Raw genomic sequence first — 14,401 nt, forward strand, 5'->3', positions numbered from 1 at the left:
GAGGCAGGTAATAAGGACGGCAACTTAACCACCAGGAGTTCCATGTTTTCTTTGCACAGTCTCTCTTTTTCCGTTACATTATTCAGATGGCACCTCGCTAGTTCACGAAGGCGTGCACTCCTAAACCTTGATATTAAACCTTAAAGCTGAGGTCCCTATCCAGCTTGAGTAGAGTAAATCCATCTCTCAGTTTGCTAAACAGTTAATCATTGTTTATATGTGTGTTGTAAATGTGAGCTGTTAGACCTTAAATTATCCCCAGGGTGCAGCTGTCTTGTTGCCCCTCCTATTTTGACCTTACCTACTGTATATTTGTCAACTTCATTAAAACCAGATCACACAGCTGCTGTTCCAAAACCAACATGTTGGTCTGGATAGTGTTCGCTCTCCTTGCCTTTTTATTCCGACATTCTAATGTTTTCAAGGATGTTCAACATGTACTCACTAAACTAAAAATAAGGCGATGCATTCAGAAATACGTCCAGACTAACCACACAATCTTGGATCACTTTCTGGAGGTGGTGGAAGCGCAGCCCAACAAGCCGTACATCCTGTTCAAAGACGAGACCTACACGTACCGGGACGTGGATGAGCTCAGTAACAAAGCTGCTCGGGTGTTCCTGCAGAGTGGGCTTGTCAAACAGGGCGACACGGTGGCGTTCTTCCTTGGAAACGAGCCCGCCTTCATGTGGCTGTGGCTGGGTCTGCAGAAGCTCGGCTGCCCCGTGGCTTTCCTCAACTACAACATCAGATCCAGGGCTTTGCTGCACTGCTTGAGCTGCAGCGGAGCCACAAGTCTGGTGGGGGCTGAAGGTGAGCTTTCTGTCTGCTGACGGGATAGACAAACAGTTCAGTTAACTTACTCTGTTATCAGTCATTAAGTCACTGTGCTCTGGGTTAATGCTCTTACAGAGCGTCTACTGCTGCTCATGTTCACACTGATTGGAGCTGTTTGGCTTCAGGAATGTTTTGCTTTTGACTAATCATTTTTCCTGCACATGTTGTAATAAGCTTTGCACAACTGTACAACTTTAAAAAGGTGTGTCTTAAATTCCTTTAAAAATATTAACAGTCTTTGCAGTCCTGAGGCTCTTCTGCTTGCTGTTCCACAGCTGGGGGCCATAGCAGCTAAAGACTGCCTCGCCATTGTTTTTTTTTTCTAGGTTTAGGTGAAAAGACTAGTGTTGGAAGACCTCAGGGTTTGTGAGGGTTGATATGGTAAAATCAGGACAGATAATTATGATGATGCAAGGCCATTAAGACATTTAAAAAGCCAATAAAAATCTTAAAACTGATCATGAAGCATACAAGGAACCAATTCAGTGACTCTAAAACCAGTGTAATGTGCTCCCGCCCTCTGGACCTCATCAGCACTTTTCAGAGGGCTACTAAAAGTAAAGGCATGGTGCTCAAATCACCTGTAACTGTTAAAAGATTCTCCATGAGGTCAGTGAGTCCTTGAGAATGTCTGCCTTTCCTCGTCCCCTTCTACCGTCTCTAGTAAAAAATAATAAATTTAAAATTGGTGGCAGGCCTCAGTGAGTATAATAAGTGAGTGAGTAACAAGCCATGTCTCAGTTCAAGAAGACAATGTAACTTATTATGTAAAATCACATCATTCATTAAAATGTTCGGTGGGAGTTACATACAGAGGAGAGCCAGATGTTGAGGCTCAGTAGACAGCTGAAGCTCCCTGTCCCTCTGCTACAGGTGGGGGTGGGACAGGAGATTGAAACAGTCAAAGGGACGGTGAGATAGAGTTAAAAAGGTCTCTGAAATCCTCCTAGGTCAATGTTATCAGTGTTGTTACATTAGAAGTTATAAATACTACAAACTAATCTCTTGTGTTCTGTTACACGGTATGTCCTCGCGTATTCTTGCATCAATGTTCGTGACTTCACCTCATTGCGGATTTTTGATAGGCAGTCACGTAATACCGTATTCTCATTCTATTGGCTAACGGCATCCAGAAGTGCGCTATGTTCCGTGAGCCTCATACTTACGTGAGACGCAAAAGTGCTTTAAACAGTCGTTAAGAGTGGGAAAAGGTAATACAGATAGAAGGTGGTTTAATATCAGTATGGGGAGGGTTCATAAACGTTTAAATTACCGTAAATAATAAGTTTGTTGCTCTATCGCGGAATTCATTAATCCTGTGTGGTTCCTGGAACGCATTAACCGCGAGGAACGAGGGTGCACTGTAATGGCTGTACAGCAATTCCAGCTATGATTACAGATCTCTCTCTTCTGTTTGTTTATAGGTAGTATTTTTCTGGCTACTCTCTCATTGTTCTTGCTCGTGGGGGATTTTTGGGTCTCTCTTGATGAGTCAGTTTCAGACAGTTGTCTTCTAAATGGCTTTCATACTGTATAACTCATGTTGCAATTTGGCAAGTTTTTCTGTAAACCTGTAAAACAAATGAGTGAATGGACACAAATCAAAATATTCTTGGAAAAGGTAATAAATGTAATTCTAGATTACTAATACTGTGTGAAATAAGTTTGATGTGGTCATTTCTATTCACCTCCAAAAGCTCAGCCATAGAAATTATTTAAATGTTACTCATAAAGTTCATGTATATATAAATAAACTTTATCCGCTGTTTGCAATACTCAAATCACACAAGAACAGTTTAATCTAATCTTACTTGTGTGTCCCGACTCAAACAAAGATGGCAGGGGAACCCAAAAGCACGACTGACAAGAGACTCAAATGTTTAATTGACATGGAAGGTTCTTGTATAAGATAAATCAATCCAATTGCCAGACAAATCAGATGAGCAACAGGCAGGGTAAAGGAATGAGGCAGGGTCAGGCAAAAGAGTAATAAAACCACGCAGACAGATCCGATGAGAGGCTAGCAAAAGGCAGAGTCCAGAGAGCAAGCAGAATCAAAACACAGGGTCAAACATCAGACAGGATACAAAGGCTGGAGAGTCAGGGTGAACACTAAACAATCTGGCAGAGGACTGTGGGCTGAGTTGTTATATGAAGAGATGAGGCTGGGTAGAGGAGTGGCTGCAGGTGAATGAGGAGAAAGCAGGTGTAGAGAATGAACTTCTTGCAAGTAGATCAGGGCAGTTGTTGTCTGGAGACAAATGCTCTCTCAGCAGGGGACAGATGGGTTTGATCTAGTGGCACATGCCCCACCTGACCCCTAGGGGCACCCTCCTCTGAAGGCGGTGGAAGGAGCTGAGCCATAGGTGGGGAATGGTGTGCCTGGTCCGCTTCAGGGAAACAAACTTCCCTCTCATTCCTCTGCTCACAGAGGTGGCCATCTATGTGGATAGACAGAGCCACAAGAGAATAGAGGTTAGCAGGAGGATATCGCTTCGCCAGTCCGCCAAACTGCTATAAAACACATTGAAAAGGGAAGCAGAGTTCCTATCATGCTCTGCAGCAGTGGTGCAGAAGTCAATGGAGTTATCGGCGACCAATCTTCCCCATCGAGTCACCTTCAGTATCCCCCTGGTTGCCTCTCTCCAAGGAGTCACACAACTGAACACCTTCTGCTGCTCAATGGAGAACGACTGGATGGAAGCAAAGACAGGCAACTGTCACTCCCACTCGGCGGTTCCCCAGTCTTGGGCCCTCCCCGTGAGGAGAGAGACGATGTATGCCACCCAGGATTGCTCTGTGGGAACGGCCATGGACTGCTGCTTGAAGATGAGTAAACAGGACGACTGTTACCTGGGGCACCGGAACAATGTTCTGGGAGTGGGATCCGGGCCTCGGAAATGTTTCACGATCAAACAAGAGGTAGTACCTTGAAGGCTTGGAAGCGCTGCTGAAAGTATAGAAAGTATAGAAAGATGTTCCCAAAGGACTTCCATGCTGCATTCCTGGTGGACAGCCATGTACTGCATTGCCTGAGCCAGTGACTGTTGGCTGGGTTCATTTTGGCCAGATGATTCTGTCACGACTGGCGGGGGAACCCAGAAGCACGACAGACAAGCAGGCAGGTCAAGAGTCTCAAAAGATTTGACAGACAGGGTTCTGGTAGTGGATAAATCAATCCAAAAGGCAGACAAATCAGACAAGTGACAGGTGAATCAGACAAGTGACAGGGTACAGGAATTAAGCACAAGAGTAGGGGCTAGCAAAAGGCACGGTCTGGAAAACAGTCGGAATCAAAACTCAGGGTCAAACTTCAGGCAGGATACAAAGGCTGGAGAGTCAGGGCGAACACTTAACAGTCTGACAGAAGACTGAGAGCTGAGCTGGTACATAAAGAGTTGAGGCTGAGTAGGGGAGTGGCTGCAGGCGAGTGAGGACAAGGCAGGTGAATGGAATGAACTGATTGCAAGGGGATCAGGGTAGGGCAAGATCTGAAATGACATGATTTGTTAGAAGAAACAAAAAGCAGCAAAAATAAATGCAATACTTAATTGTCCAAAGACATAACAGTGTGTTTGGAAGCAGAGAACTAATTGATAAAAATAGCTGGTGTGCAGCAGTGATGGATACCCTACTGTCATTAATACCAATATACACTTACCCTTACATTAATCTCTGTTGGGACAGTTTTTTGGGTTTTTTTGTACTTCAAAAACTTATCAGGGAATATCATATTGATTTATATAAATTTCATGTCAAATGTCTAAATGGCAGCGTGAACAGAAACACTGCTGAGCATAATGTGTAAATTCTTTATGTGAGATTATTAATTCTTCTGTTTTATTCCCAGAGTTTCAGGATGCAGTTGAAGAAGTCCTACCCAGTCTGTTGGAGCGGCAAATCTCTGTTTTCATCCTGGCTGACAGATGTCAAAATGAATGTATGGTGAGCTTCAAGGACAAATTGAAGCAGGCATCCTCACAGCCTATATCCAAGGATTTTAAGTCACATGTAACTCTTCAGAGTCCAGCACTCTACATATACACGTCAGGGACAACAGGTGAGCTGCTTCAGGTTTCAGATCTCTAAGAGTCCACCTTAACTGGGACTTGGGGGCGGCAGTAGCTCAGATATAGCAGATATCTTAAGACCAGACAGCACCCAGCCATCGGCGTTTCGACTCCCGCTCCCGCCAGACATCCTCCGAGTGTGAGCTGTGTCAGCTCACCTCCCAGCCACTGCCGAGGTGACTTTGAGCGAGGCATCTTTGAGCGAGGCGTCTTTGAGCGAGGCTTCTTTGAGCAAGGCGCTGTCCCCCTACAAGCTGCTCATTTCGGGTGCATCCCTAGTGTGTTGTCTGTTTCAGGGGCCTGTACATAACATTATGTGCTGTGATTAACACATATAAATATGCAAGTACATGAAGAGTGAAAAGATTATTTCCCCACTGAGGGATCAATAAAGTAAACCTAATCTTAATCTAATCTAACACAGAGACATGTTTACTTCTGCTTTTCTTCCACAGGTTTACCTAAGGCAGCAGAAATCAATCACATCAAATTGTGGGCCTTCTCTAAAATTCTGTATTCAGCAGGAATGAACAGCAAGGATGTGCTTTACACGAGTATTCCTCTCTATCATATTGTAGGCTTCTTTGGTTTGACCTGTACTATTGAAAGGGGTATGTATGCACATGCCTGCTTATATAATATCTTAGCAGCACTGATTGACTACTGTTATTGTGCATTTTCTTTTTGAAAAAAATCCAAGGAAAAGACCAAAAATAACAGGACACAGTATACAATGTACCTTTATTCATCACACAGTGGAAAAATTTCCAAGTCAAAGTCCTTCTTTATATATTGTCTTGTTTTGTGTGTGGCCCATTCATTTCAGTGGACTTAAATCTGTAATGCAAAATGTGTAAGGGCAGAAAAATGTATCCATTTTTAAAGAGGAAGTAATTTCTTCAGACATTAAAGTATTTTCTGAATTTTTCATGAGACAGAAAAATATGGAACATTTCCAATCCGATATTATTGTTTGTCATCTTGTTGCTTTATATAGGTGCCACAGTGGCTCTAAAGGCAAAATTTTCTGCCTCTCAGTTCTTGGATGACTGCAGGAAATATAATGTCACAATCATACAGTACATAGGCGAAATTGTACGATACATCTGTAACACACCAAGGGTTGGTACCAAAGTTCACAACAACATTAATGGTCTGATAATTTTATAGCTGCGAGAAGACGTTTTCACGTTTTCTTACAATTTTCTATAGAAACTCGATGATCAAAACCATAAAGTGAGGATTGCTGTGGGCAACGGGCTGAGGGCAGATGTCTGGCGGGACTTTAAAAGCAGGCTTGGAAACATTCGAATCTATGAATTTTATGGATCAACAGAGGGAAATTTTGGTCTACATAATTACTGTGAAAAGATTGGGGCTGTTGGGCGACACAGCTTCCTCCTCAAGGTAACTTCATGTTTCATTCCACATTAGGAGGTAAAGATAATCAAAGAGCAATGGGATATTTGTTTATGTTTTTAATTTGGCAGAAGTTCTTTCCGTACACTGTGGTCAAATACGATGTGGATAAAGAAGTACCTGTGCGGGATTCCTCTGGTTTCTGCATAAAAGCAGCAACAGGTCAGTGAAAACCAAAGCCTTGGACTGAATCACCTTAAAGTTCACAATGCATAAGCCAAAGAATGTAATAACTGAAAAAAATCCATCCATCCATCTTCCACCGCTTATCCGTAGTCGGGTTCCCTTTCCCCGGCCGCATCCGCCAGCTCTGATTCCCAAGGCATTCTAAGGCCAGTGTTGAGATATAATCCCTCCACCTGGTCCTGAGTTCGCCCCGAGGCCTCCTCCCAGCTTGACGTGCCAGGAACACCTCCCTAGGAAGGCACCCTGGAGGCATCCGCACCAGATGCCCAAACCAACCTGTATAGATCAGTCTCTCCCTCCTTACTGTCCAACCTAGCATAAGCCCCTTGTTTGGCCTTTGCCACCTCTACTTTTACCTTACGTTGCATCTCCCTGTACTCCTGTCTACTCTCCTCAGTCCTCTCAGTGTCCCACTTCCTCTTAGCTACCCTCTTTCTCTGTATACACTCCTGTACCTCCTCATTCCACCACCAAGTCTCCTTATCTACTTTCCAGATGACACACCAAGCACTCTCCTACCTGTCTCCCTGATCACATTAGCTGTAGTTGTCCTTTCATCTGGATGCACCTCCTGCCTAAAAGTCATGCATGTAAAAATCTAATTGTCATGTCATAATTATCAAATCAATGGAATCCCAAAATCTTCACCTTGATTATGTTGAACACAGAGTCAAGGTATAACTCCCAACATAACAGCTCCAGAGACTCGTTACTCGGGAGCTGTGATTGAAGACAACAAAAATTGTGCACATTTTCACAAGTAGGCTGATACACACACACAAGACATTTATAAGGTTTCATTTATTAATGTAAATATCTGGCACACGGTGGCGCAGTGTGTAGCGCTGTCACTGCACAGCAAGGGAGTTCCAGGCTCGAGTCCCGCTCTGTGCGGAATTTGCATGTTCTCCCTGTGTCTGTGTGGGTTCTCTCCAGGCTCTCCAGCTTCCTCCCACCTCCAAAAACATGCGCTTCAAGTTAATTAGTCGTTCCAAATTTCCCGTAGTGTGTGAGTGTGCATGGTTGTCAGTCTGTGTGGCTGCGCAGCGCACATGCGTCATGCCTAGAGTTTCCTCCGCCTCACACCCAAGCCAGCTGGGATAGGCTGCAGCTCCCCGGGACCAGCGACAGCTTGAAGCGGTGTAGGAAAATGGAAGGAATGGATGTAAATATCCATCCCTCCATTGTCTGCACACGCTTCTTCCGCTGTCATGAGTCGCGGGGTGCTGGAGCCTATCCCAGCTGACAGGTGGTGATACCAGTGCAATGTGGAGACAAATAGAGACAAACAACCAGGCATGCACACACTCACACCTATGGGCAATTTGAAACTGGCCAATATAAATATCTTTTTTATCAATTTTGTAACAACACTTTCTAACTTACTGTCATTGCACAGGTGAGCCTGGGCTTTTCCTATCTGAAATAACAAAGAAATCACCGTTTGTTGGTTACGCCAGAGACCTGCAGCAAACCGAGAAAAAGAAGCTGCACAATGTCTACAAGAAAGGAGATGTGTACTTCAACACAGGTGACTTGCTAAGCATCAGTGAAGACGGTTTCATCTACTTCCACGACCGAGTCGGGGACACTTTCAGGTTAGTGCATGTTTTACTCCATCCATCTCCTTTAAAGCTTACAGCCCTGCCTTTAACAGCATTCAAGTTTTGCTTTTATTCTTAATAGATGGAAAGGAGAAAATGTGTCCACGGCTGAAGTTGCTGATGTCGTCACAATGGCTGACTGTATTGAAGAATGCAATTCGTATGGAGTTCAGGTGCCAGGTACTTTTAATTTTGTAGCTTTGGTTATATGGAAAAGAAAACTAATGGCCTGAGCCATTGGTAGCATTATCTCTATTGTTCTGCGTGGTGTTTTGGAAAATAAAAGCCCTGTCAATAAAAGTATTCTAATGTTGAGATAAGTTGGTTGCATCTTTGCACATCAGTGACAGACTAGAGTATGAGCAGTCTAAAAACCCCTATGAGCACAAAAATATCAAGGACTGTGACGTTGCCTAGTATGGTGTTACTGAGGCCCCACCATGAAGCCAGGCCCAGGTTTGGGGTTTGTATGCGAGTATCTGGTTGCCAGGCTTTTGGTCACAGAGCCTGGCCAGGTTCAGCCCAAAAGAATGAGGTGGACCCAACCTTTGGTGGACTCACCACCACCGAGAACCATAGGGTGTGGGTGCAGTATGGATTGGGTGGCAGTTGACAGCATGGAGCTCGACAACCTAATACTCGGACAAAGAATCTGACTCTTGGGACATGGAATGTGACCTGGCTGGGGAGAAATTTGTTTCGGAGATTTGGAGGTACGGACTGGATATAGTTAGACTGACCTTAACACACAGCTTGGGCTCTGAAACAAACCCTCGAGAGGGGCTGGACTCTTCACTTTTTTGGCATTGCCCACGGTGGGAAGTGAAGGGTTTTGTGGGCTTGTTTATAGCACCACAGCTCATATGTTGGATGTTACTCCTGTGAACAAGATAGATATATAGATAGATAGATAGAACGAAACATACCACAAGATATACACTACACTAACAGACATATACAACACTAACAGGGCATATACTAAAGTGCAATGAGTATAAAAGAATAAAAATGAAAGTTAGCAGACGGCCCACATGGTGGGTAAGGTACACCTTTCTCGCATTGTAAGACACATCATTATCCCAATGTCACCGTATGCACCACAACACCTTCGCACAGGCTAATGTCCCATCTCCTCCCCTCTATTTAAGTGCGTAATGACCCCCCTCCACCCTCCATCTCCTGAGAGAGTGATTGTAGCCCCTGATGGCCTGGGGCACAAAGGAGGACCTCAGCCTCTCCGAGGTGCTGTGTGACAGTAGTCTTCTGCTGAACGTGCTTCATGGTGGGAGAAAGTGATGTGCAGGGGGTGGCTGGTGTTATTCATGATAGCCCTGACTTTGGAGATGGTTCTCCTTTCTAGAAGCGTCTCCACAGAGTCCAAGCTCCATCCGACCACTGGGCCTGCTCTGCGAATGAGTCTGTTAAGACAGTCCATGTCTCTTTTCCAGGCCCCAATACCCCAACACACAATGCTGTATGACATCCCGCTGGAAACAACGGATTGATAGAACATGAGAAGGAGCTTAGGACAGATGTTGAAGGATGCCAGCCTCCTCAGGAAGTACATCCTGCTCCGCCCCTTCTTGTACACACAGCCCACGACTGTCTTGTACACAAGATAGTCGCATTCCTGTGCCTTCGGGTTGGTTACAGGTGTCTCACTGTTGTTTTGGCCTAAAGGCCAAATGGCAGTGTGGAATACCCTGCCTTCTTCAGGTCCCTTGGAGGGGAACTAAATAATGCTTCAACTGAGGATTCCATTGTTTTTCTTAGGGACTTCAACACTCACATGGGCAATGACAGTGAGACTTGGAAACGGGTGATTGGTATGAACGGCCTCCTGATCTGAACACGAATGGTGTTCTGTTATTGAACTTCTACCATACTGATATTAAACCCCCTCCACACTGATATATGTATGACCTTTTCCAACACTCTTAAAAACTGTTTAAAGCACTTTCATTTTCAAGAAAAGTGTTTCTTTAACACACAGAAGTGCGCTGCGTTCCATGAGTCTCAGAACACGGCACACTTCCAGATGCTGTCAGCCAATAGAATGTGCGTACGGTATCACGTGACTACCTACTAAAAAGTGAAGTGAAGCCGTGCATCTTGAAACGCGAAATAAGCGAGGGATTACTGTACTGTTTTACAGAGAGGAAGCAGAAGTTGGGGTCTCTGAGGTCGACTAATCCATCACCTGGGCTGAATTAACAGGGGTGGTTGCTAAACTTTGTGGATCTGGAGAAGGTGTTCAGTATCCCTAATGATGTCTTGTGGGGAGTGCTTCAAGAGTATGGGGTTTGGGGCCCTTTGATGTGAGCTGGTTTGCATTGGTGGCAGTAAGTCAGACCTGTTTCACGTGAATGTTGGCAGTGCTGGCCTTTATCAACTGATCTGTTCATAATCTTCATGGACAGAATTTCTCGGGGCAGCCAGGGGCCAGAGGGAGTCTGGTTTAGGGACCAAAGGATTTTATCTCTGCTTTTTGCAGATGACGTTGTTCTATTGACCTCATCAAACCTGGACATTCAGCATTCACTGGGACGGTTTGCAGCTGAGTGCAACACGAGTGGGATGACGACCCGCAACCCAAAATCTAAGGCCAAGGTTCTCCACTGGAAAAAAGGTAGTCGGCCTGCTCCAGTGAGGGTTGGTGGGCAGTCTGCCCCAAGTGGAGGAGTTAAAGTGTCTGGGGGTCTCGTTCACGTGTGAGGGAGGGACAGAACATGAGATTGATAGACAGATTGGTGCAGTGGCCGCAGTGATACAGTTGTTGTATAGATCTGTCGTGGTGAAGAAGGAGCTGAGTCGAAAGACGAAGTTCTCGATTTACCAGTCATATTTACTTTCCTACTCTTACCCATGGTCATGAGCTTTGGGTCTTAATCAAAAGGACAAGATCCTGAATACGAGCGGTTGAAATGAGTTTTTTCCATAAAGTGACTGGACGCACCCTTGGAGATGTGGGTGAGGAGGGTGAGTTGCTCAGTCACCAGAGAATAACTTGCTGAGGTGGCTCAGGTATCTGTTCCGGATGCCACGTGAACGTCGCTCTGAGGAGGTGTTCCGGGCACGTCCGACCAGAAGTAGACTTTGGGGAAGACCTAGGACACGCTGGAGTAACTATGTCTCTCGGCTGGCCTGGGAGCGCCTCGGAATCCCAGTTAGAAAGAGTTGTCTGGGGAGAGAAAAGTATGGGCGACCCTGCTGAGATTGTTGTCTCCACAACCCAGACGGATAAGCAGTTGAAGAGGGGTGGATGGATAGGTGGATCGATGGCTGAATGGATGTTTGCCAATTGTCCATTGTGCACTAAAATGAAATAATGAATAAAATAACATACAATAAAAAAGCACAAACAATAAAGCAGTCAGACATTACAGTGAAACTGGACACTCAAATTTTTACGGCTGCTGGTTGTTCAGTCTCTACAAATGACATGTGACACACATGTGACCTTTACCTGGATCACAATACTACATACATTAATAACAACAAGTACAAGCTGACTCCCTGAAATCCACAGGGTGTCAGTAATTGATTGACTGAGCTTGCACTCTCACAAAGTCAACAGTTGGACAGGCAGTGGTGGCCTTTGACACATATTTCTTGGCTGCAGGAACTTTAAGCTGATTGTGCCTCATTAAGCAAAAAGTGTATTTGACACAGACTGCTAGCCAGTCTTTGGTCACCTGTTGTTTGAAGGTGGAATGGAATATAAAATGAATACTTGAAGCCAGAATGGCAGTGAGAACGTCATTGACACATCCTTTCAGCGGTGGCATCTTTGCAGTACACATAATAATTAATAAATGTGTCAGAGCACCTCCATGTTGTGAGGTTCTTTGTTGCATTTAGAACCGAATGACCTCCAATCATTATGTGAAAGCTGAATTCAACACCTTTTCACAGTACTTAGTGGTTGATAGAATGACACCCTGCACATTTCTGCAAATTAGATGTCTCTGTATGTCTGTCTGTCTGTCTGTCAAAACAAGGCAGTTTTTAGGAAGCTGTTATTAGGTGATGTATAATGGTGCTTTATCTTTTCAGGCCAGGAGGGGAGAGTTGGAATGGTTGCCATTTCTCTAAGACAAGAACACAAATTCGACTCTACAGGTGTTTTTGAAAATGTTGAAAGATTCCTGCCAACCTACGCAAGGCCACGTTTCATAAGAATCAAGGTACACAGCTTTCCTATACATTCATTGGTCGTTTTGGAATAATGATTTAATCCTCATAAAATAATTTCATGCTCTGGTTCCAGAGTTCCTTAGAAGTTACTGGTACGTACAAGTACATGAAGAGTCAACTGGTGAAAGAGGGCTTCAACCCCAATGAGATAAAGGACTCCCTCTACTTTCTGGATGACCAAGACAAGCGTTACGTCCCACTGACGCTGGACATATTCAATTCAGTCATATCAGGGAAGATCAAAATTTAAGATGGATTTTGTTACCTCTTTATGAAACACTTATGAACTTTGATTGTTCTTATTACAGCAATCCCTTGTTTCTCGCGGTTAATGTGTTCCAGGACCACAGGAAAAACGAAAATCTGCGATATAGCGATCAAATATTAATTTCATTATTTACATATAATTTAAACATTTATGAACTGTCCCCATACTGATATTAAACCAGCAGCATATTTGGGAGCCATTGCAATAGTTTCAACAAAGAAAAAATTTCACTTTACAAGGCAAAAGTAAACTTGCTGAAGGAACTGTGAGTCTCAGAACGCAGTGCACACACAGATGCTGTCAGCCAATAGCATGCGCGTACTGTCTCTCGTGAGTACAGCTCAAGGGAGAAACTTGCTCCTCGCCAATTGCTCTCTCCCTTGTCCTTGATGAGATGAACCTTACATCGCATTGAGGACAATATTATATAGATATAATTTGTTGAATGGCTGCTTTTAAATTGAACCTTCTTCACAGCAGAACTGTCAGGCTGTCAGCTGTTCCACATCGCATAGATTGAACATGAAAGGCTTCTAGCAACCAGTCACAAATTCAACTTATTTCTACTTATACTGTATACGTTAATTAGGGAAAAGACATGCATTTTCTTAATTTTCTTATTATTTAGGTTCTACAATATTTTTAATTTTGGTGTTGTCAGCAGGTGTTTGTGTGTGTGTGTTTGTGTGTGTGTGTGTGTGTGTGTGTGGGGGGGGGGGGGTGTTTCTGTTTGTTTTTATTTTGTTTGTTTTTATTGCAGTATTGATTTTATTGAATAAAATCCAACAGTTTTTCTTCCTGTCACAATATTCAACTTATACAACTAAAACTGTAACTGTTGTGGCCTAATTTTTTTTATTTCAATGCAATTAACAGTTTAACTGTGACACAAAAGATCAGGTTTGTTTTGAAATAACGATTGATAAGAATGTGTTTTTATGTACCTACAATAAATCAATAAAACTACTTTTGTGTTAATTGACCAATGATTATTTCTGACCAATGTATCTTGTCAACACCCCGGTGAGATGCATTCTTCTTAAGTTTTGTGCAGGGTGACCCCAGGCATCTGCACCACTGGTTCATGCCTATCTACCTACCCGAGGATGCGTGGGTAGGTAGATAGGTAGGTGTGTGGGTGGACAAACGGACGGATGAAGGTATGGATGGATGGATGGATGGATAGATAGATAGATAGATAGATAGATAGATAGATAGATAGATAGATAGATCGATCTTGTCGTTAAATATCTGCACATGCTGGATATGGGTGGTCTCGAAAGAAATGCTCATTGTAGAAAAACGCAGCTGAAGGAATAAAACATTTTCTGAACTGTGTAGTGTGTCGTCCTTCCGGTACAGGGCAGTTTGTACTTTGGTCCTCAACCTTTTATCCACAATAGTGTCCACAGAGTCCAGACTCAGACCGGTGACTTTTTAACCAGTTTGTTCACCCTGTTCTTGTCCTCCACAGTGATACCCCCGTCCCATGAAAGAACACCATAGTAGAACAACACGCTGACCACAATATCTTGATAAAACACATGTAAAAGCCTCTTGTTCACATCAAATGATTTTAGTTTCCTTAAGAAAAACAATCTTGTCTGAGCTTTTTTAAACACAGCATCACTGTTCCTCTTCCAGTTTAATTTATTGTCCAAATGTAATCAGGATTTGAATGTTTCCACCATTTCAACTGGCTGATTTTTATTGATGACCACTGGAAAGACAGTTTGTTTTCTCTTCTAAAATCAATTAACTCCTATGTTTTTGCCGCATTGAGCTATAAAAAGTGAGCATCACACCAACTAAAAAAGCTC

At 43.7% G+C, this 14,401-nt stretch overlaps 1 protein-coding gene across 1 annotated transcript; it reads left to right on the forward strand.

Moving 5' to 3' along the window:
* Nucleotides 1–82: 82 nt before the first annotated feature.
* LOC137593523 (long-chain fatty acid transport protein 2-like) lies at nucleotides 83–13,481 on the forward strand. The gene is made up of 10 exons (XM_068312306.1): nucleotides 83–813; nucleotides 4,688–4,897; nucleotides 5,363–5,518; nucleotides 5,905–6,029; nucleotides 6,120–6,314; nucleotides 6,398–6,488; nucleotides 7,912–8,110; nucleotides 8,199–8,296; nucleotides 12,173–12,303; nucleotides 12,387–13,481. Exons 1-10 carry the CDS (start codon nucleotides 363–365, stop codon nucleotides 12,561–12,563), a joined length of 1,833 nt encoding a protein of 610 aa, XP_068168407.1. The 5' UTR covers nucleotides 83–362; the 3' UTR covers nucleotides 12,564–13,481.
* The last annotated feature ends 920 nt before the right edge of the window (nucleotides 13,482–14,401 follow it).

Source organism: Antennarius striatus, chromosome 4 (assembly GCF_040054535.1).
Source record: "Antennarius striatus isolate MH-2024 chromosome 4, ASM4005453v1, whole genome shotgun sequence".
Classification (NCBI taxonomy): Eukaryota; Metazoa; Chordata; class Actinopteri; order Lophiiformes; family Antennariidae; genus Antennarius; species Antennarius striatus.